The 24,886-nt window shown below is 36.5% G+C and overlaps 4 protein-coding genes across 4 annotated transcripts in view; 3 read left to right on the top strand and 1 right to left on the bottom strand.

The window, feature by feature from the left end:
* The window catches only part of LOC108368693 (uncharacterized), a 27,990-nt gene that overhangs the window by 2,281 nt on the left and 823 nt on the right, over window positions 1-24,886 (top strand). The gene's annotated exons all lie outside the window — the stretch shown is intronic.
* On the top strand, window positions 136-1,855 carry LOC108368695 (uncharacterized). The gene is made up of 4 exons (XM_017623592.1): window positions 136-220; window positions 272-660; window positions 730-965; window positions 1,041-1,855. Exons 2-4 carry the CDS (start codon window positions 302-304, stop codon window positions 1,301-1,303), a joined length of 858 nt encoding a protein of 285 aa, XP_017479081.1. The 5' UTR covers window positions 136-220; window positions 272-301; the 3' UTR covers window positions 1,304-1,855.
* LOC108368690 (pleckstrin homology-like domain family B member 1) lies at window positions 1,363-22,465 on the bottom strand. Its single transcript, XM_017623586.1, has 8 exons — window positions 20,455-22,465; window positions 20,195-20,394; window positions 19,189-20,126; window positions 19,013-19,121; window positions 15,166-15,388; window positions 3,244-3,713; window positions 3,021-3,153; window positions 1,363-2,214 (listed from the first exon to the last, which is right to left on the bottom strand). Exons 1-8 carry the CDS (start codon window positions 22,459-22,461, stop codon window positions 2,038-2,040), a joined length of 4,257 nt encoding a protein of 1,418 aa, XP_017479075.1. The 5' UTR covers window positions 22,462-22,465; the 3' UTR covers window positions 1,363-2,037.
* Window positions 2,196-3,014, top strand: LOC108368697 (RING-box protein 1A-like). Its single transcript, XM_017623594.1, has one exon. The coding sequence runs from the start codon at window positions 2,454-2,456 to the stop codon at window positions 2,832-2,834; it is 381 nt and encodes a 126-aa protein (XP_017479083.1). The 5' UTR covers window positions 2,196-2,453; the 3' UTR covers window positions 2,835-3,014.

Genomic DNA, 24,886 nt, shown 5'->3' with positions numbered 1-24,886 from the left:
GCTAGTGCGATTACGAGTTCGCCAGCATACAATTTAACAACGGACACCACCATGGTGCCAGCGTCTGTGAAGCAATTGTATGATCTTGTGCGCACACAGTACTCCGATTTTGCCTTTGTGTATGCGTTAAGTGCACAGCTGTGCCAAGATCGTGTGCCAATGGATTGTTTCGTTAATTTGAAAATGGGTCTACTGCTTAGCTTAGCTTCCATCAGCGTAGGTATTCCGGCTGCTTCGCTACTTCCTTTCGCATCTAATTTAAGTTTTACAGTCTAATCCCGATCGGCCACCCGTACCTATAATGGCATTTGGCAGCGACACCTATATGGCTAACTTTTTACTTACTAATATAGGGCAGCTGGCGGCGCGCTTTGTTGGACCATCAGACGACGTCAAACCGCCATCCATTACTAACTATCGCAACTGCAATTGGATTGTAGCCGACCCAATACTGCTAGCGAAAGACGGTGTTTATTTTGTTGGCGATTGGTCGCGCTTGAAGCTGACGCGGGCCGATCAACTTTTCCGCATCATCGAATGTTCACGAGTGCCCCTTGAGCGTTCAACACTAACATGTCCATTAGAGTGCGCAATTTGGACACACTGGCGGTCACATAAGGGCGATGCTAGAGATCAGCAAACTTTTAATAAAGTGGTAAAGTGAGTAGAGCGACGCAAAAATGAATGTTACATTTTACTTTCAAACTGTGTTGTGAATTTTTCTTACAGAATTTTCGGCATTCCTATTTGTATGGACGACGACGATAAGCACGAGGTACTCGTCGATTACATTTTGGAGCAGTCGTCAGTCAACGTCTTTGAGTCGACCGTTGATCACTTGTCAATTAGCAGTGATGATATGCGTTGTTTTCTAAGGACGATTTCTAAACGTACCGTTGATTTGACACCGGAAGCCTCGCTATTGTTGCAAAAATACTTTGTAACGGCGCGCTTCGCTCGGCCGGGTAAAAAATTACACTAATAAAATTACGATTAAAATGCTAACCTCACAAACATACATTCATCATATTCATCCCCAGAATGCCTAACCAAACAAGCGTATGTGGTATTGAAACAATTTGCGGAGTCATTTGCAAAACTTTGCTTCCGCCATGAAGTGTTGCCTTGCGATGTCGTTGCAGCTGTTTTCATGTGCGAACGCTTCATACGCAGCATTTTTGGTGTGACCGAAAATTCACCGCCTGCATTTGAATCACATAATTTTGTGGGCACTGTGGACGAGCACATGGTAAAATTTCAAGATTGGCTTAATGCTTATATAAAAAAATATGAAGATAAATAATTGCCTGGCATTATCAGAAATCGAGTACTTAAAAGGCCAAAAAAAAAAAATTCAGTTAATAATATTTTCTCAAAAAATTACATTTTATTTTAGAATCATATTTTAATAACGTAAAGTTTACAAATAGATTATATGTATGCAGGTATACATAAGTATATATGTATATATGTATCAATAAATACATTTAAGTATATGTAGTTTAAAAACTTTTGGCTCAACCAAGTGTACGACAAAATAATTGCGTTATTGCAAAAACATTAATACACATGAGTTTCCAACGTACATATACGTTTTTGTTCAGTTATGTAAAAAAAAATTGTCCAAATAAAAAATTGTGAAAAAAGCGAAGAAAATTTCATTGCAAATCATCGAAAAGGCACACATGTGTAGAAACATATTCATATTTAGTTAGTTAAATCGATTGCTCATTAGATATAAATATTTATTACGTGGGCCTGATGAATGTCTGGTATAATTTTCAATGTCCTTTAGAAAAATTGAGCAATAGTTACACTTCCTTAACGCTTAAGAATAATAAGTTAAACCTCATTTAAAAATATATACATAAGTCAGTATATGTATGTGAGCAACAGTTCACTCTTCAGCAATTTCGAATATAATTCACTTTGGTCCTAAACGGGAATTTCTTATATTAAATGTATTAATTTTTACTAGCCTAAAAGTGCTATTTTACAATAATTCAAGTGCTTAAAATGTACTAAAGTAACTCTTAACTAGTAGTCTAAATTTCCTTGAGCTCCGGTTATAATTGCATCGATCCATATTCTAGCTGCAGCGTCCGATGCCGCTTGTAGATGGTAGCTGCGCTTTTTCGTCTTGACAATGAATGTGCAATGAGGGCGTCCACTCTTCGAGGCATTTAAATGATCCAAATACACTTCGTCGATTGTCTAAAAAAAAAAATGGGAAAAAGTTACTTTAATGTTCAAAAGGATATGGCATCATTTCAAAAAACATCAGTCAAAATGTCAACTGTCCCAAATTGAAATTTGTTCAATAAGCTTTCGCACAAAATATTCGCTATTAGATTTATTACTACAGCAGTTTTCACCCTAATCAACTGCCAGTTAGTTATACTTTGCAAATCCGAGGTACCTTAAAACGCTGCTTTGTTCAAACACGCTCAAATATGTCCAGCAACCAAATGGATGTGGACGACACCGATGTCGAGGAATTTCATGACATCGAAGAATTCTCCGATGAAATACCGACTTGCAGCACTACGCATCCACAAACGAAGCGCTTCGTCGTGAAAAAGTGGCAGGCGCAGGCGCTTTGGTCGTGGGACGTAGCCGTCGATAATTGCGCAATTTGCCGCAACCAAATCATGGATCTCTGCATTGAGTGCCAGGCGAATCCGCTTTGTTCCGGCACTAAGGAGGAATGCACGGTGGCATGGGGCGCATGCAATCACGCTTTTCACTTCCACTGTATTTCGCGTTGGCTCAAAACCCGCCAGGTATGTCCGTTAGACAACAAGGAATGGGATTATCAGAAATATGGCCGTTAGCCGGCAAGCATCTATTCTGGATTTGCGCGCCACTAGGCTATACGTATGTATGTAGATACATATGTATGTTCATTTTTAATTCATCTCACCAAATGTTTATTTTGTAAGCACATTCATATATTTTGCGAAAATACCAAATTCTAAAAAAAAAAACTAAACAAAGTTTTTGGTTCATTCAAAACTCACCGAGAAATAGGCGCCACCTCTGGGCTTCCGTTCCGACTTGTCCGCATAGTAGATGAACGCGCTGCGCTGTCGATCAAGTACGAACCACCGTCGCGCCCAGCCATGGAAAGTAGCACCCAATTTATGCAAATAGCTGAAAAATATTTACATTTCATACAAAATAAGACAATTCGTATAAACAAATCATGCCGAATGCAAATGCGTTCGGGATCGGATCACTCACCCTCGGCAGCTAAAAGCATCGACAAAGACGTGCGGGCATAGTGTAATCTGATGTCCAGCTGACTCGATATGATGGCGGAGGTTTAGATCGGGTGAAAAGATTGGCAGGTAGCGTGTCAGCGGACGCTGGTGTTTGGGCAGTGCACGCTTCCGCTCGCCGCCTTGCGCGCTAACGCTGCCGCTGCCGGTGGCACTGACGCCTGACGTTGTCTCGTTCGAATTGACGCTCGAACGCTTGTTGGCTGCCTCATCGCCGCTAGTCACAGGCTCAGTCGAGTAGCTATTGTTGCCCGCAGATGCTGCAGCATTCGGCGACGCGGTGGACAGCTCATAATTTGACTTGCAGGTGCCTTTGTGATCGCTGTCTAATAGATCGCAGCTTAGCTCAGAGTTGGCTTCAGAAAGCGGGCGCGGACTGGATCGTGAATGGCGTATTTGTGTTTCCACGAATTCAGGCTGTGAGTGCCGTTGCTGAAATTTGAATGAAAAACAAACAAAAACAAATTGTTTATTTGTATGTCCGAGTTCACTTAACTAAAAGGTACTTTATATAGAATGCTTTATTTAAAAATGAAAAAAAAACAAACTAATGTAGCTATTATTAGTAACCACCGAACTCGAGTACATTGTGGAGATAATGAATTCAGTATGTAAACATTTGAGAAAATCGCTAATGTGGTGACCTACAGGTACGCAGCGATGTGCCGGTTTGCTCTTCACATACTTTTAGTCAAGCTATTAATATAAAATGTACATCGCCGCTTGATAATTTTAATCGCCGCTATTTTTTACTTTGGCGAGCAGCCAGCAAAAATACTTAAATGGTGTCAAGATGCCAACAACTGCACAAAAAAATTGACATTTTTTTAATGTGTAAGCACATATTAGTTGCTTTCCAGATGCTTCACGATTTGCAGGTTTTTACAGGAAGTCGTTCCAGGTGACCACCTCCCATAAGGTTTATTAATGGGGAAAACAGCTTTTCCTGCAAATCGTGAATTTCGTGAATATCGTGAAGCATCTGGAACGCAACTATTGTTACCATCAGTGCAAAAAGGTCTGCTTCTCGGAAAAATTTGGAACAAGTCCCTCTCAAGCTGGTCTATCCAACGCTGAGGGAGCCACACCACCCTCTACCACTACCAACGGATGCCACATTGAAAACTTTCAGAGTTGAAGCATTTCCATCCATTCCTGCGAAGTGGTCTTCCAGGCGTAGCCTTTGCCTTTGTCAAGCTCATGGAGCTCAACGTCTCAGATACTCGCCGCCACAAATTCGTCGAGCAAAGTAGCACTAATTCACTAGATCTGTTCTTGGTTGAATTTCTATACTCTTGAATGTTTTTTTGATAGCAGGATATATTTTATTTTATCCCCGTTTACGACCAGACCCTTATGTGTTGCCTCTCTGTCTGGCGCTGTTGTTGAGAACGAGGATGTCAATATCATCGTTATACGTGAGCGGTAGGGTTCTGCAGCTCTTATTACGCAGTAGGGAGGCAAAAATATGACAGCTAAACGACCAAAAACATAAACTTAATTTTGGCTTCTAGATTACGATGCCGTTTTCATAAAATCCGTATTACGTCAAGATATTAAAGATGGAAGCCTTAAAGCATAAACAGACGGCAGCGTTGATCCGGATCAACTCGGGAGCTAACTGCAGTTGATCCGGATTAAGTCCGAGTTAAGTCCGAATGGGTTTTTAATACCTTTCTTGTGCTGTCAAAGCTCTTGGTCAAAGTAACTATGTAATGTTTTCCAATAGGCGCTGGTCCATACCGCGTCATATTTGACATAAGTTGGCAAGTCATGATAACCAAACAACATAAACCGAAACCCTACGCGGGCGATTGCTGTTATATTAATTGACAAAAAAACATCGGAAAATTTGCGAAAACTTTTTTTCATTATATCAATGTCTTCGGAAACTCCTAAAGATCAAAGAAACTAAGAAGCTTGTCAAATAAATTAAACAACTTTTGTATCGTTTGTGGTAATTCCATATGCTATACCGGTACTTTGACTTTTACGAACAACAACTTGCAACAGAAAACGACGAGGTAGGTAGGTGAAAGATTTCACCAATCCATTATGAGGATCTATTCACTGGAAAACGATTGAATTCAATGTTGGCGAACATTTGCTGGTCGATCGCAGCAGGCAAAGGGTATAAAAAAAACCATTCGTGCCACAATTGATTTGTAAGCAAGAAACAACCGACTTCAACCCTCAAATAAAAATTTAAAAGTTCCGTTAATTTCTTCATGAACCAATGATCGGATCTAAACCAACTCTGAGGTATCACCTTTCCTTTAAAAAAATAATTATAGCAATCGTTTAACGTGGTCCAAAGTTACGCGATAACATATATAAAAAAATATATTCTAAAATTATTAACAGAAAAGCTAAAATTTAAGCATATTTTCAAGTTCCGCTATCTTGAAAACTGGAGCCAATCTGGCAAAAACTGGGGACGCCATTGAATTTAAAAGATCGCAGTTAAGGAAGATCAGCTATCAAAACCTATGCTCAGAGAAAAGTTCAAAACCGGAGCGCACTAAAACTTCCCTCCTAAATATCTCAAAATTTTGCCTTGATACGGATTTTCTAAAACCGGCATCGTAATCTAGAGGCCAAAATTAAGTTTACGTGTTTGGTTGTTTAACCGTGATATTTCAAAACTTTAAAATTTACCTACAGTGTTATCGTCTTCGAAATAAGGGTAAACAATTCAATTCAACAATAAGGAATCACCTTGTCTGAAACCTCTTCTGATATAAAACTGCTTTGAGCAGAGTCACGCTTATGAATTGGGTAGAGTAGACTTAAATTCCAATGGGCAGGCGGTTCGCTCGATCGCTTCGGTATACTTCCAAATCATGATGATTTAGGTTCCCGAACACAGTGACTATTGCAGAAAACATCATGGATGATGAATTGGCTAGACAGGGCACTTTTGACGTAATCTCCCCTCACAGGGTATACCCTCCCTCCTAGCTCCTGTGACAACCTGTGAACTACTCAACAGATGCGATTTTTGTCGGCTATTGTTTCGACGTGTCGGACTAGAGGGAGAGAGGCGTTAGTTGAGTTGGTGTCTTGGGGTGAATCTCCACATGCTGGAAACTCATTAGGTATATCGGGGTCGAGTCTGAATAAGTAGGAGTTGAGAGGTCTACAATATACAGACCGTAATTGGGCCAGAGTTGCGCTCATCCATTGGTTGTTGTACGAAGCGTTTCAGATGCCTTCTAATATGCCTAGGTGGAGGTTCCGCTTCGAGCAAGTGTCTGTCCGGCTGCTTTCGGCTATTGCATCCTACTAGAAACTGTTTGCTGAGCATTATGTTGTGCTCCCTTTGGGACTCACTGTGAATTTGATATTCAGGCAACATCAGAGGGCATCCCGTGGCTGCCCAGAGTTCTGTATTGAGGCGTGTCTGTAGCTTCGTCCACTGCTTTCTACTTTTCCCTGGCGACCAGACAGCCGCTGCAGGGTAAGTTTGGTCGGTGGCGGATCGTAGACGGTCAAAAGAGCTTATTAAACTGGCATAGCAAAGCGACAGGAGTCCAGATCAGACACATTCCTATTTGAAACGGTCTTAATATTGTTTCGGACCCCTTTTGCCCAGCTTTTAAGAGGATAACGAGGTGGAATCTTCACAAAATTTTCTTCACCGTTGCCCTACTGCGCAAGACTAACGCGAGGCTGCCACATAACCTAACCTTATCTACATATTCAAAAAGGTGACACTTCAATTGGCGCACCCGGTTTATAATTTTGAATATTTGTGTCTTAAATTTTAGCAAGACACAATATCTCAAAGAAAGTTAAATGAACATTAAATAAAAAAAAAACTTAAAAAATATATTTTTTCGGGCCTTTTGGATAGATGATTACGAAATTTACAAAAAACCACGAATCTGAAAATTGCTTGTTTAGATTCTGAAATTCTGATTGTTTAGGCCGACATTTTATTCAGTATCGGCTGGTGAAGCCAGAGAGAAGTGGAATTTTTGTAAATATATACATATTTGCTGCATTGTTATATGTATGTATATATATAGTTATACCAGCTTAATTATATAAGGGTAAAATCTACTTGTATAGCGACTGCCACTTTGTCTACTAAAATTCAGAATTCGTTAATTAATGATTTCAACAAAACAACTACACTCATTCACTTCTTACACATTTTTTTTTTTCACACTCACTTGATAATAGCACTCAGTTTTATAGCGTTTATTTGAATCTGCATGTCGATGCTTCACGTAATTCATCCACACAGACATACTGGATATCGTTTTGCATATACCGCAACGTTTAATACCCTTTTAGACAACCTTGCAACCTTTTTAATATTTTTTTTTTTTTTGCTTGTATATGAAAGCCCTTCTACGCGATGCCACTAATCGTTCGTGCTTTATGAATACTAATTGAATACAATCAGTTTTTCGCCGTGTGTATATACGATTCGCGTTGAGAACTTTGGAATGACTGAAATTCTGATTTTTGTGCGATCATTTAGCCATTTGAAATGAGAATAATTTTCCCAGCGCACATTCAAGAATATTTTAAATGAGTCGTACAAAAATATTTTACGAAAACAAAACAATGTCAGGGGGCGCTGTCCAGAGTTTGGTGTACTCATCTGGACATCGCTCTTGGGGGGTACTCACATACGTTTCAGATAAATTGGCATATTCTTTCAAATTATTCTCTGATGAATAACATCAAGTGAATTATTGGAGAGATAGAAATGGCGCGCATTTTCGATAATTTATATACATTTTTTACATACATACATACATATGTACGAATGTATGTTGCGTGCGTATTTGGCCAATTTCCCATTTTGTTGAAGTATTTTCATAATTTTCGCACTCAAGACTCATGACTAACGCGTAAAGCACAGTAAAGTAGGTGGTTGCATTAGGACAGATCGTCAAAGAATTTTAAAAGATATGAAAATTTAAAATTTTGGAATAATAAACATATATTCAAAGAGAAATCCTTAGGACCCTTATTTATTTCGCACAGAAATATATGGAAAGTTTTATGAAAACAATTGAAATCAATTGGGGAGCGGTAAACTAATTATTGATTGACACAGGAGAGTATGTGGGAATTAAGAATATCTATATATATATAATACGCGAAGGCATTTTTTGTTCAGGATTTGCACCGCTCGCTCGATTTTCAAAAATGGACATCCCATTGCAGATGTGCAAACTGGTTTTATATTTTCGAAAAGAGTTGCCACCTTCTAAAAAATTTCATTAAAATTATTTAATAATAAATGCCATCAGATCGGAACCGTTCGTTCGATTTTCAAAATCGAGATATCAACTTAAAGGGATTGACCTGCTGATGAGCAAGGTTTTATTTTTTGAAAAGGAAATGCCACCTGTTAAAAATTTAATTCAAATGATTTAATAAGTTAAATCAATTATTACAATATGGGTATCAATCGAAATGGCTTTAAAAGGCTTTATTTTTTAACTTTATGAAAAAGGGTTATTTCGAATTTCAAAAATGATTTGTGGAATTAAAGAACTGGGCCTGTAGAAGTTTTTTTATTTTCTTGGCTGTACAGGGTGATTTGAAATTTTATGGAATGAAAAACCGACACCTCTCTTCACTCAGAAACGGATGGCAGATTAAGAGGAAACATTTGTAATATTTATAAAGATTTTTGATTGGGGTTTCCATCCATTTCAAAAGTTTAACGCCATCCGGGTTCACTAGTATTTTTTTATTTTACAAGAACAACTTGCGTTTTTCATTAGTTTTTCTTTTTTGCAGTTGAGTTTCGCGCACATGAATGGACGTTTTTCGACCATGAACCCAAGGTGGTTATATTCAAATGTTATCTAAAAATAGGCAAAACAATTAAGTTCCGTTATTCGTAGTTAATTTCTCAATGCATTTAATTAGTTTGATACAACACTCGTTAGGCGGGGAGAAAATTGTGACACCATATTTGGATTCGTATGTGGTAGAGGGTTAAAAAATTCAAACGTTTTAATTAGATTTAATTCAATTTGATTTTTTAGATTTTTTTTTTTTTTTCAAGATGTTCAATTGTTTTTATTTATTATCCGGAGCAAATGCGAAAAAAAAATATCTAAACAATCAACGATAATTTTTTTCCATTTGAACCTATATTATTGAATGGTATACAAAACTGCATACTCAAAATCTTTTTAAGAAATTTAATTAAAAGTCGCAATTTTTACGAAATTTTTTTTTTTTTTTTTAAATATTACACAAAGTTTGAAACCTGGGTTGCTTACACGGTTTTAGTTAAAATAATAAAATAAAAATAAATAAAATTAAGTAATAAAAGCATAAATTGTGAAAACTTGCCAATATGAGGCTATATTTTTTGCATATACATAAATACATATTGTCAACTTAATTCACAAAGGCCCTACCCAACAAATTTTCTATTTTACAAGAGAAGCCTAAAACATTATAAAATCAGTGTCAAAAACAGGTAGGGCTTTTAAAAAGTGGCATGTAACTCCGTTGTTTTTGGTACCAACACTTCAAAATTTTTATCGATATACACAATTCACAACACTTTTATCGAAACTGCGCTTTTCAAAGATTTTGGTAGGATATATTAAAATACATCTTAAATAGAACCAAAAACAACGGGAGTTACATGCCTTACCTTACTTAAAAGCCTTACCTGTTCTTCGTATTATTTTTATAATAGGGGGATTCATGAAACGTCGAAAAGTTGTTGCGACGAAGTTACGATACACATGTTTTTTTATTGTCTTCAAATACTTCAAGAAAAGTATATCAGTTAAGGCCGCTTCGAAATTTAATTGTAAAAACATTTCTTTATCTCTAACGCGCGGCATTTTTAAAATATTTTACATTTGCAATCCGGAGTTGCGATAGATCGTTCATACATAACGATATGTAATTCGGCCATTTTATACGATTTGCCTTTAAATATTCTATAAGAGAGAGCAATTCATCTATGACTTTTCCAGAAGAGTCGTAGAAGACGAATCGTCTACATCTTTTGGACGACTTGTTAAAAGGTAGACAAGTGCTTATAACTGATGGTGCGTAAGCAATAAGAAGAAACTCCAATTAAAATGGTGGGAGTGAAGAGTAATGAACATTTTCCCGCAATCAAAAATGTTTGCTGGGTATAAGATTTGCTATAAATACCAACATATATATATAGCTAAAATGACGATCCCCTATTTTTCAGTAGTGTGAAATTGGCCCACAAGAATATGCTAATGACGCGCAAATGTTTCCATTGAGGTATGTACATATGCATGTATGTATGTATGTAAGTGGGGTGTTCCATACCAAAACGGACGGGGTTCACCTTTCATGTGTTTGGTTTGTTTCAAATTTTTAGGGTTGATGCATAAACATAAATAATAAATAATTATGAAATTTGAGCTTGATTAATATATTTTTAAAAACTTAACAGCACAAAAAACACAAATCGATATAATAGTTTTCCAAATATCTCCGGAGAACGGGGCGAGGAAAATATTAAAAAAACACATCAAAATTCTCTATGAAAATAAAAATTAAAAAAAAATTTTTTTTTTTTTTTGTTGAAACATTTTTCACATCGAATTTTTTTATAAAAAAAAAACAGTGAGTTTTTGAAAATATGCCTTCTCAAAAAAAAATTTAGAAAATCACGATGGTAGCTCTGAGTATTGCGCAATATTTAAGTATAGTATTATGGGGTGCACTCTACAATAATTTGAGTTATGCATTTTTTGTTACATCGAAGTTGAGTAAAATGAGTACATTACAAATTTACAAAAGTTTCTACAAAAGCATGACAATTAGTATGAAAAGTGTAAGGCACAAAAACATCGCTTGGGAAGATACATACAATCTCTTCTCTAAATTGTTTTTCACATTCAATCCAAAAGTCTTTACAAACATTTTGAGAATAACAATTAAAACGAATAACAATTCCGCCAAAAAAAAAAAAAAAAAATACACACGGTAATATACCTAAACGAATCGTTTTATATTGTTATAATTAAATTAAATCGCCAATGAAGTGTAAAATCCTCATTGCCACCAATAAATAACTTGTTAGTATTTAGAAATAATTGGCAATTGCATGAGAAAATTTATAGAAATTCAAAATTATATACCCTCCTATGAAATCGAACAAATAAATGCTAACAAGCGACGAAATCAAAACACAACATAATTTCGCAGAATTCGCTTTACGTGTGTCTGACGGAAGTAAATATTTATGGTACGCTAAATATACATCGGTTCCGTTTCTTTGCCTATGTTATGAATGAAATGATGCGTATTTTTTATTACTTTGGCGATGAGATATTTTCCATATTTGTATTTTTAGAATATGCACAGGTAGATGCATACATACATACACTCGTACATATGCACGTAATTATTTTGGAAAGATTTTGTTTATTTTCATAACAGCATGTTTCCATTTGGATGGAGTGATTAATTCGTAATATTTATGTGGGATAGCCCGTGAGCAATGTTTTATTTTTCTGAATGGCATTTCTATGTTACGGCCAAATATGTGCTTAAGTATATACATACATAACTACATGCAGAGTGTATTTAAATGTGATGTTTTGGTGTTTACGCATTTCTAGTGTAAACAAATAACATATTGTACGTGAAAATTTTTGGGGAAATATCGTAAACGATTTCATAAAAAAATTAATAACTGCGGTGTGAAAAATAGAAAATGCTTTCATGCATACGTACATACATACATACATATGTAAGTGCATATCAAATTACATATTAAACATTAATAATAATAATTAATAATAATGATAATCCAATTAAAAAAATCAGGGACCGAGAACAAAACGTATGACCGAAACTAAATGTCGTATTCGTAATTTTGTTCACAACAACGCTTCAAATCACAAACCGAAATGAGAAAAAAAAACAATCAAGAACGTTCTCAATAGGAATTATATAAGAAAATATTCTGTGGAACATTTCTAAGAGAACAAAATGGGAGCAAAAGTAACCGAAACGTTTTGGCAAAGAACAAAACGGGAACAAAATCCTAAGGGACTTTCTCTCGAAGAACAATTTGGGAACTAAAGTCTGAGGAACTTTCTGACAGAGAACGAAACGGGAACTATTCGTTAGGAATGGAAGTGAGAACAAAATTTTTCTCATATCCTTCCATTAGTTTGAAATGTTTGGATATTTCAATTAATCAAAAAAGAACTGAAAGATAATTATGCACAGCAAATGAGAAACTGTTCCATAAATGGATAGTTAACCGTAATTATAGCTTTCCTCGGGCTTAGAATTAACAAGAGTGGTTCTCACTGAAACGATTTTTCATCCCAACATGCAGACGTCCCTGTCATTCTTAACGTTAAGTTCTCAAAACTGTTTTTCTGCTCTTGTTCTCTAGCAGAACGTTCCCCAGATATTTCTGTTCTTATTTGATCCTCCTTGAAAGCGTTCTCGATATTTTCGTTCTTTATTTGTTCCCATTGTACATTTTTTTCACGAAACCCCCAAAACCTTTTTAGTTGTTTGGTAATTTATTAAAGGTGGTTACATTAAAACTTATAGAACATTTCTCCAAAATAGGATAGCACTTGTGTGCGAATACACACCGATTTAATAAGAATAAAGGTAAAGGAAGTGCATGAAAATAGAAAATAGCCAGATGTATTTTGAAACGAATTTTTGTCATCCTTTATGAAATTTGGTTTGGAGATATACCGGTTTTCGCGCTGCGACTTCTTCAGTGTCATTTCGAAAATTCGTTCCGAAATACATCGTCTTCTTATCCAGTCAGAAAAATCAGCCCTCAATTTCCAATTTACGTTCGTTCATACCTAGATGTTAGGATTCAGGAGCAATTAATTGTTTTATTCCCGAGCACACTTGTGCACAAGCTCTATTAGCTTTATTCGCATAACAGTGGTTTATATCAGGCTAAAGATAAATCGAATAGGCCATGTATGTCACGATAACTCGAGTAAAAAATTTTAATGTCTCAACGAAAGTATGTTCGCGGATTTCCCTTGCACAAACCAGCGATATTTTAGTAACTACTGAAGCTAATCAACCGAAAATATATACATATTTACTATAACCTCTTAGTAAGAAATAGAATTATTATAATTTTTTGGAAAATGGGCGTTGTCCTGCTCACTTATGATTTAATATGTTTATCTCTGTATCCGCTTTAAGAATTTATACCAAACTTTGTGCAGTTGTTGACTTTGAGAAACTTTTTAAAATCGGAAAATACCCACGCCCACCTCCCATATAACGGTAGTTTACCTATAGTAGTTTTACCTATGAGCCAATCGCTTAAAAAAAAAAAATGGTTTGGTCCAATCCCCAGCCGAGTGCTGTTCGGTGTAATGATTCCAGTATATTCATTTATGTATATTGTAACTATCAATATCTTATAAAGAGAAGTGCAACTTTTTTTTTATCTAAAACTAAAAAAGTTAGAAGGACGAAATTTGCTGTGGTAGTTAACATATTAGTCCTTGACATACATATATATTTTTTTCAAAAATAAATATTGGAAATTTCCAAGGATATTCAAGGATAAAGTTTTAAAAGGACAATATTCATCCTGGTGCACCCAAAAATTATTATTTTTTTCTATTCTACAGAATTTTTCCTTTTAATGGATACCCATATTGTTATTCTACAATGCACCGAATCTTTTGAATAATTTTTTTATTCAATCATATTCTAAAAATTTCACTTTTAAAAAAATCCTGACGCCAGGGAGAAAAACTAAAAACGCAGATTTACTATATTTGGCCCCCAGTTTTGCGAATATATTAATTTTTTCGTGTGTAAAATTGACTGTCGCACGGTGTTTTATAAAAAAGTTCAGTACCAGCTTAAACAAGTAATGTAAAAAACATTAAGACAATATTAGTGGCTAATAAAAAATGGACCTCCGCATCATCCAACGGCAAACTTTATTTTTATTTTTTGAGTTATTTCTTTCCATTTAAGAATTATGGTTTTAAATATAAAACAAATCGGACCAAAAATACGTATTTTCCAAATAACTCGACTGCTGCCCCACCTATCGCGGAAATATTTTTTTGGGGGTTTTGCCTTTTCATGTAAGTAATATTCTTTTTAAATATGAGCCATACCGGATAATTAATACGGATTTTTCAAGATTTGATTACACACAGATGAAACATAATAAAAGCTTTTAAAACGGGGCTTAATTAATTTCATGCTCATACACATGAACGGAAGACACAAGATCACGCGCCAATGAAAGAGGTAAAAACGTAATTTTCTAGCTGTCGAAATCTCGACGCCATCTTTGTTGTAAGAAGTAAACAACGAAGAGAACGAAGAAAACCGCGTAATTGTTGAACGCATGAATAATCATTTTTATTATACAAATTCGTCTAAAAATCATGGCGTTGTGTTAAATTATTCTTTACCTTATGTGTACACACCTTGTCACAAGCGAATATGAAGAAAATTACAGTAAAAATCCATCACCAAACGAACAAATGTAAACAAACGGCTAATGTCAAAATCGCCCAACTTTTTTCCTAAATGCGATTTTAACGGGCTACTGGTTTGCTGGCGTGATCTTGCAATTGCAAGAATGATAGAATACAAGAATGCGCCCATCAGAGGATTTTTGAGAATAATTTTTGTGTGACGTCACACTGGTGCAATTGCGAGAGAAATGCCAAAACGTGAGCAAGAATGGAAAAAGAAGAAAAAATATTGCAAGGAAAACGTAAACAAGTTGCACAAGTGCGACGTCATACAAACAACGATTCTGTCAAATTCACTGAGAGGGGAATAGCGGTACCGTGATGGGCGCAACCTCTATTTCTCTCAATCGTGATACAATTGTGTATTTTTAATTTTGTTAAATTAGCCTTACCTGACTAGTTTTGTCCACTGGCTTATTAGATAAGCTTTCAGATACGCCACTCTTTGCGGAGACTTCTTTTCCATTTCCCATAATAGATTTTCTCTTTTGCGATAAATTTACATCCCTTATATTCTCTTTAGCGATGCATGCAGTTGCTTCACCGCTCTCCAAACGTTGAAGCTCTCGCATTTCAGATTGGTTTGCATTAACCGGAGAATCGCTGCCATTTTTGCTGTTGAAGAGAAATAACATGGAACAATTTTGAAAATGTGTTATTTACCGTAAGTATTTAATATGGAAGTGGGAGTAATTAATTCACAAATTGCATAAGAGTTTTGACAAATATCTCACCAGCATATCAACCCACAAAATTTATCCATAACTGTTATACGAAAATTTTGCCTATTGCCTATTTAATGGTAACTTTTTGCAACTGAAAGCAGACCCAACCGGTGCCACTTAATGTTTACTAAGAGTACTTTTCGATTAGAACTTTCCCATCGCCACTACTAAAATGAAAAGAAATCACAGACTTGCATACACACATATTTGCTTTATTTTTCTTTTTGTAGCTGACTGTTAAATTGTGGCGATATATGTAGTTGTTTTTGGAGTGAATAATAAAAATTTTAAACACACATATTACACACCTGCATACCGTATAAAGCAAGTATGTACAATCAGTAAAAATTTCTACTGATAAGAGGTTTTATCAAACAACCAAACGAAACGATAAATCAACAAAAGCGAAAAAGCTTAATTGACTCACATAACGGCAGAAACTGAATTAAATTCATTTGAGACATTCGTGTGGTGTTGGAATGCCATAGACCAAATATTCGACCACTAATGTGGTGGTAAAACTTTTATAAAAGCAAACATAGATTTCTATTTGCACATCCACATACATTTTTGCGATATTCGTGGTAAAATGTCCGCGTTATAGTACTGAAGTCTAAACGTTTTATTAGCAACTCTCACTTTGGAAGATATTCGCAAATTTGCTAAGTGAATTAAACGAACGCAATACTATTTTTCGGTTTCAAAACAAACTACAGTTTTTCTGTCGAAAAAACAATAATATGTATGTATGTAGCTACTGTAGCTGTAGTTTTAGATGCATTTTGATCCATAGACTCTCAATTGATTTTGTTTACAATCGCTAACGTGACCTCCTTTATTGTTTGCGGATTTCCAAGGCACGAATAAATATGCAAATAAACCCAGATAAACTCAATTCGCATAAAACGATGAATCACTCCGGTTTTCAAGAACTAGCTCACAGTCGCTCACTGATTTGTAAACTGATTTACGTTCAAGCGGTCCACTGACTGGGCTTAACTGTCGTTCGGAGAGGCCGCATACAATCAGTCGATCTTTTGTCACTGCACGAAAGCGCACACATTCCATTCCACTGCGATCAGACATATTAATGCTGCGTCAATTGAGGATCGGCCTTGCTTGCACAGCTGTTTCAACTTGTACTTACTGTTTGTATAAGTACATACATACATACATAAATATGTATGAGTATGGCTCACTTAAAGTGTTCGAGTCAAGTTGTCGCAAGGTAGACCGAGCGCAGCTTCTAACCTAGCCTAGCCTAAAAGCACGCGCGAGATATAAAAAAGAGCGCTAAGGGACAAACAGCAAGCAGCCGGCGATTAACAATTTCAAATTTATTTATATTTAAAATTTTTTTGTGAATAACCGGTTCAATACCTAAGTCTCAATCTCTTCCGGGCTTAAATGCTTGATTTTTAAAGCAAATATGTAGATATCTTTATCTACTTTACGTATGTCTATGAACGTTTATAGTATGTATGTACCTGCATATGGATAGAGACACACCAATACAGCCCAACACGTTATCGCAAAAGCGCAAATTTCAAAAATATTTTTTATATTTTTCAAAGAGTTGGAGGTGGCAGGCAGGGTGAGCACTATTAAAATCATCGAAGTAGTTTCAGCAAAAAAGGCAAAGCACAAATTCGAGTGCATAAATTAAATTCCAAAGCCATTTAATTTACTTTCGATTTCATTCAAAAATAGAGCTTTTAAGTACTTTGATAACACTCACATACATATGTATGTGCAAACTTTTTTCATACATATAGTAATTTGCGAATGTATGTATGAAAGTATTATAGAACATTTTCGATGAGGAAATGTACTGTATTGGACATAATTGTTTCACATTTTTAATTTCATTTTACGTGTAGGGCGAATGCAGAATACATACATACATATATTTAATATAACATATATTTTAAATTGTATATAAGTACTTTAGTTCTGTTGGGCCTTGAGATCACGTTAATATGTACAGTTTTCAACTGACGGTAAAAAACAATATGAAAAATAAAATATATTTTGTTAACATTTCAATATTGCTGACTGCTTGGCTTCCGCGTTTTTACGTAGCGTTGAAGTTAAAAGCGATTTCTTTGAAATGCCCTTCTGTCTGAAAAAAATAAATAAAACTTCAAAAGAAATACACTCTCAACTCTAAGTACATAGTTTTTTTTTAAGTTATTACCCGCAAAACCTAACTTAGAATATTTTACGCTTTTACAACAACTAAACACCTATTAATTTCAAGCAAATGCATATATATAACTTTATGTTACTCTGAGGCATGCAGCTGCGAGAACTCATATGATGCAACTATTTTTCATGGCGATCTAAAAATTTTAATGCCTTGCAACTGTAAATGTCATTTTAGGTTAACAAGTGCAGCAGCCTTTGTCATACTCCCATACATATGTATATGTAGGTATGTATGTTGAGCTAATTGAATTTAATCAACGCTACTTACTTCAGAATAGGAGCTGTATAACTCTCATGCATTCCACACACAAACGCACAAAGCGCTTCTTTAATTAAAGACAATAAAGAATGTACTGCCGTCACCCAAATGAATAATTGTGTGCATGAAAGAGCAAACAATTGAATTATTTCATGTTGTTGTTGTGGTTGTTGTAACAGCATACGAATACCCCTAATAGTTTTTGGGAGTGTTGCTGCAGTGACAGTCCTTGGCCAGGGTCCGATAAATCTTTTCTTAAGATATGGGGTCTAAGTGCAAAGTCCAGCAAATTTAAATTTTTTATCAACGGAATAATAATAGATTAGCGCTTACACATATGTCAGTGTTTGGCCGAGCTTCTCCTTCCATTTGTGGTGTGCGTCTTGATGAGAAACTGTTTTTCATGGCAGAAATACACTCGGAGGTTTGCCATTGCCTGCCGAGGGGCGACCGCTGTTAAGAAAAAAACCTTTTCAACAGAATAGCCATGGTATAATTTTGAAAGAGGACATAATACTGACCGTCTTCGCAGAAGAATCTCAAACGCCAGCACGTTGGACTACAAATATCTTTGATTTCTCCCAGAAAAATATTCTTAATCAAAAATTAGGAGAAGGTGCGAACAAAAAAACTTCCACAACATAACATAGAAAGACCTTAACGCTAAAAACCTATTGGATTTTAAAAATAACTATTGCAGCATAGAATTAGTTACATTCTTCAATAAAACCCGCCTTTTTAAGAAACTTGCGGCAAATGGACTGAGTTTCTATGGACTTTTTTCATCACTCCATGCTGGACTATACCTTCGTTCAGCGAAAATGATCAGCATGATGCCCCTTTCAAAAATATACCGTAGTAATTCTGATGCAAAAACGCCGAAGTACAGTATAATTAAAGTAACACACAAAAATGCCTAACCTATCTTTTTAAGGTAGTTTTAAAAGTCATCCCAACGTTCTCTGCTGCTGATATAGAGACATTTTCGTACACCTACTCGAAATAAGCTGTTGTTCGAATTGAAATTGTAAATTGTTCACTACTTACTCGCTTTCACCGTTATTCAACTTAAGAAGGTATTGTGCACGTGCTTCATCATGACATTTCTTCTTCAAATCAATTATTTTTTGACGCTCATGCTCAATCACGTGATGACCTGAAATTAATTAAATTCATAAGTTGGGAACAATGTAAGTCAACTTTATAACTTCAATTGAATGTACCTTGTTGTGCCAGCAGCAGTTGCCGATTGCGTTCTATTTCTTTAATGCTATCAAATATTCTCGTACTGGCGCCTTTTGTTGAAATGGGTGCGCTACTCGTCACTTTACATATGCGATCAATATCGTCCTGCGATGGCACACGACGTTCCAGTGGATTTACTTCGAAATCATCATTACCCAGCGAAAGGTTAAATTTAACCCGTTCACTATGTTGACCATCATTCTGTGTATCGCTTTTGTCAAATTGCACGGGGTCTGTATCAGCACATTCGGTGGTATGCCGTGCGTCAAGACTTTTACATGGCAAATCGGCATCATCAATATCAACGACATACAGCTGCTTACGTTTAGGAGTGCTTGTGACTGGCGCTTGAGCCGGCAGTTCAATTTTATTGTTGAAAAACATATTCTCATTTACACTTTTAGACATTATATCCGCACTACTACGCTTGGGACATAGCAGTTCGGCAGAACCAAAGAGCGATTGGGACATAACACCCGCTGCCAGGTTGTTGTGCAGCATAGGCGAGCTCGAAGATGCCGTGCTGACGTCCTCTTCGGATGTGTCCACTTTCAATTCGCCGGTTATGTCACAAATGCTGCTCTCAATCGCAGTTAGGCGCTCTTGCTCCATTTTTAGTAAATTACATGCATTCACTAACTTTGACTTTAAGGTTTTGGCGTGCATTGAAGGGTTGCCCAAATCCTGGCCCTCCAGATGCTGTAACTCAATGCGTTTCTCCTTTATTTTCGCGGACAAATTCGCTTCTTCATTGTGTAACTCCTCGCGATATGCATGCCATTCAGATTCTTCTTCCAAATACTGGAATTCTAAATCCTCAAATGTTTTACGATCATTTTCCAGCGATTCGCTCACATTATGGAGTTCTTCTTTTAGACAGTCATTACTCGGTTTCTGCTGCAACATCGACTTTAATCTGTTAATCGAGAACAAAAAAAATTTAGAACAACTTTATATACTCGAATTGAATTTCATCATACTCACTTCTTCGCTTGATCCTGCTTCATTTCAATTGACTGCTTTAGTTTTGCCTGCTGATTTTCCTCCATGACGCGCGTGGCATTACGCTGCGCTTCAAAGCGATGGATTTTGTTCTGCAAGAGCTCAAGCTGCGTCTCCAACTCACCAACAGAATCACCGACGGAGTGTACTTCGGCAGTAACCAGCGCCTTTTCCATATCCAACTGTAAACGTAGCAAAAGATTAAACTAACACTTTAACGCAACACAATTTCGAATTCTTACCTCCCTCAGTTCTTCTGCCTCCATCTTTTGTAGCTCCGAGATTTCATTCTTCAATTCCTGTACTCGCATTAAGAGCTGCTTTCTGGTTTGTTTAAGTTTTTCAATGTCTTCACAGTCACCCAAAATCGGTTTTAATTCAGCAGCCGCGGCTGTTTTCGGCAGAGAAATGCCATTATCAGTAAAATTCGAACTTTTTGTAGCGCCAGCGTTGTTAAAGCTCATCAAAGCTGTTTTTGAGAACATTCGCGGTGCTGGTGCCGGCTTCTTTTGCAGCCTGGGCGAATTTTGCAATGAATTCGATTCGTGCAAGTTTAGCGTGAGATTGTTAATATTTTTATTTGTACGCTTCGCTGGCGAATGATCAGCTGATACCGACGCGGTTTTAACAGCACTCCTCGGCTGATAACGGCAGCTCTCCTCTATGGCTTGCATTTCTAATTTGAGTTTCTCCTCAAAAGTCTTTATCAGCTGCTCGTATTCACTCTGTTTGGGTGGCTTGGGTGCCACTGGTGGTGGTACGGCAGCGATGGGTGCTTGACCGTATGCATTGCTAAACGAATGGTCCTTTTTTGGCGACATACAAGTCGTGCGAATTTTTGTACGCGGACTTTGGGGTACATACTTGCCCATAACCACATTTTCATAACCTGTTTTTGGTGAACTAGGGCCTTGAGTTTGACCACCGATTTCCACCCGGTTCTGGCCAACCAATCGCACATTTTCATAACCAGTAGAACTGGAAATTGAACCGTTATGTGCCTTGGTGTTGAGATTGCCGCTGCTGCCTGAGAACGATTGCTGAAGCTGCGAGCCGGATAGGTCGTGGTAGAAAGGTGACTTCTTGTCGCGTGGCAGTGACCCGTTTGTTTTGATTCGGTTTTGAACAATAGGTGAAGAGGTGAGGGACGCGGCACAACTTTGATTTTGGCGATCGGAATATTCAGTACATATCTTCAGCATGTCTTCAAGGCGTTCATTCTCTGAGCTACTTAAGCTGGACAGATTTCTTCGCTGCATGCTGGGCGAACTCTCGTATTGCAAACGATGCAGCGGCGACGAATTCGCTGAGCTGCTATTAATTTCGGTATTCAATCCGTTCATAGGATAGATTTGAAGACCTCCATAGGTACCTGGTTTTGGGTAACGGTCATAGGCTGGCACATTGTGGTGATGAACACCGCTCGCGCTTCGCAGCGGCGTCGTATTATTCACCTTTGCCAAGAACTCTCCACTCCCATTTAAGTTGGTGCTTGTGTTCTGTATGAAATTCGATGTGCTCGGAACATTGACATAATTTCCTGTTCCATTCTGACCATTTCCCTTTAAGCTATTATTCAACTGATTGTTCCGCACGGGAGAGGAGTTCTTATCGTTGCGATGATTTTCAGCTAAATTTTTTGCGAAGTTGGCGTATTTTTGACCCAGCACATCCTTTGCTGGCATATTCACAGTCACCAGGTCGGCGGTGAATACCTTAGGGCAGTGTAGTCCGTTTATATCGATTGGTGCTGTTGCGACGTTGTTATACAAAGATTTACTGCTACCAAAAATACTCTTCGTGCATTCTCTACCCATTGACATTGGCATCTGTGCATTTGTTATTGGACTGATATGTTCTTCATAAAATGAATTGATGGCTAATGATTGGCGGGCATCTGCACTGCCGCTGCTCGAGCTCAGGCTCTTGGTCGAGTCCCGTCGTGGCACTTGCGTGAAGTCTATCTGTGGCATGGAAATGCGTTCATTCGAACCCATAGCAGAGCGCATCATCTGAGCTTCGGCTGGATTATTGAAACGTAAATAATTTGAATTTCCAATAGTGATCATGGCACCCTGAGTCAAATTGGTCTCATGTGTGATCTTCGTACCATCAATTAGTATGCGAGCATCATGCTCTGGTACGATGGTCACTTCGTTCTCCTCGCTGCGATAGATGGTGCAATGAATCGGTCGAACGCCACTGCCATTCAAAGATATGCTGCAACTGGAGGCTGAGCCAATAGTCATATCACCTGGAATATACAAAAGTTTGCACAAACTACATAAATTTCATGTTGAAAAAGTGTAATTAAATCTTGAAATAGAAATATTCTTAATTGAAATAAATTTGAGCAAGCCGGTGTCTAATGCTTATAAATTTCGTGCGCAATGCCCTCTCGACCTTGATGTTAGGCGGGTCTTCGATGAAACCGATTTGTCAAAAATGATGAAACGACCTTCGCAGCAACTGCGTTAGAAGTGAAGTCATAAATCTGTGCATACAATTTTATATTCGGCATAAGTATATACATATGTTATATGTACATTAGGGTAGTCCAAAAAAAAAATTAACTGGGCCGAAAATCGACATTTTAGAATATTTTTGCTGCCTCCCCCAGTGCTGAAGAATATCGAAAATGAGGACACCCGTATATTTTTTAATTTTGAAATCGCCTAACATTTAGTCGCGCCGTCGGGGTTTTGAAGTTTTCGATATATTTTACTTGGGAAAATATACCTCTTTGTAGAATTTAATTGTTAAAAATATTATTGATAAAAAATTTATTCAATTCATTCATTTATTCAAATTTTATATTTTTTCTTATAAAGTGGGGGGTGGTGTGATTTGGGGTTCACGCAAAAACTATAATTTGGTCCACCTTAATATACACACATACATATGTTTGTAAATATGTATATTTACCAGCTACACACATATGATCTAGGTATGTATAAGTATGTACATATGTATGTATGTAAAAGAGTCGCAAAACGCTAAAAAAGATATTCGAACTAAAACAAAAAGATTCTGGCTACGATCCGTCAAAACTATTATGTTTTGCTAATGGCAAATGCCGGGTTTATTGCCGCGCGATACAATGATGATGTAAGTACATTAACGTTTTGTTTTGCTCAAAATTTAAACAAACAAAAGACTATTGCCAATATGAAATTTAAACAAAGATATATGTATTTGTGTTTATGCATAGGTATTGTAAAATATCTGTTTACGTATCAGCTAGTTATTAAGATCGCTTTAGTAATCAAACATTCGTTATTCATGTACTCATAAATATGTAGGTAGGTAGATGTGCACATATTTAGTTAGTACGTCAAACAGGAAAAACGTCTCATTACTCGATTTTCGAATTTGCATCTACTGATGCCTACTTTTGAAGTTTTAAACGTTTTTATCTTTTCGATACTCGCCGACGCAGATGCGTAAAGGGACATACACATTTCTTACGTAGAATCTCTTGAACGGTTTTTATTTTTTAACCGGTTGCGGCGTTTTCCCATCATCAGTGTCATTTTTCGTTCTAAATACCAAATTTGTCATGGTTTCAGCCACTGGTACTAAATATTCAGCAGGTTGGATATATAATTTAAAAGTACACCGTACATCAATCTCCAGTTCGTCGTTCTTGATTTTGCAACAATACCTCCCCATAATTTAAAAAATTTCTATCCGGGCTGCAAATCATTCCAAAAATCGATCATTCGAACTGTGTAGATAAAAATTATACAGGTAGGAGAACCCTATGGAGGCCAGTATATATGCGTATGCGAAATCTATTAATTGCATAAATTGAAGTTTTGTATATCAATTATTTAAAGCTTAATGAACAAAAAGAATATAACAGCGAATAAATTTGTGCGAACTAACGTTAAGTAATACAAGCCCACACTAGGTGGCAGCGGTGTGCCGGCAATTATAATGCTTTTGCTGTTGCCATATCTGTCCTCTTATCAAACCGCGAATGACCTTCAATTCCATTTTATTTTATTTATTTTTTCGATTATAATGTGGCACATTTCTACAGAACACAATTTGTTTTTTCCATTGAATACTGTTTATCAATAAAAAAACAATTACTTACAGTCAATAAATTAAGTTTAGGTACAGCGATTTTTTGCAATACGGGCAACGGTTTTTTAATTATTTTATTTTTCGCAATTTTTTTTTTATAAAAATATGGTTCATTCTACGACCAAGACCCCAAATATCCAAGCTCCAAAGCTTGTGCAAAATTAAAGAAAATTATGCAAATTTTCATCAAAATATTACACTTTTTAATTACACTTTTTAGAAAACAACTGGGTATGAAGTTTTTAGACCACTCAATTTTAGTAAAATAATGTGCATATGTAATAATGTAGCTACCTGAAACTTGTACATTATTATGGGCGATATTATCACTTGCGAAGCGAATGAATTTGGCGAAGCGAATGGATTGGCGGACGCAACTTAAATATGCATTAAGAGTGTTATTTTTTACCAGCTTGTGGAAGTGCTTTGCATTGCGAACATTTTTAATGCCTTCTCTAGCTCAATCAAGTTAGCGGCGCTAAAATGAAAAAATGAAGAAANGCTTTGCATTGCGAACATTTTTAATGCCTTCTCTAGCTCAATCAAGTTAGCGGCGCTAAAATGAAAAAATGAAGAAAAAAT

The sequence above is a fragment of the Rhagoletis zephyria genome, unplaced genomic scaffold, assembly GCF_001687245.7.
Source record: "Rhagoletis zephyria isolate East Lansing unplaced genomic scaffold, Rhagoletis_zephyria_1.1 Rzeph_scaffold_03260, whole genome shotgun sequence".
NCBI lineage: Eukaryota > Metazoa > Arthropoda > Insecta > Diptera > Tephritidae > Rhagoletis > Rhagoletis zephyria.
This window is presented reverse-complemented; position numbering and strand designations above follow the sequence as displayed.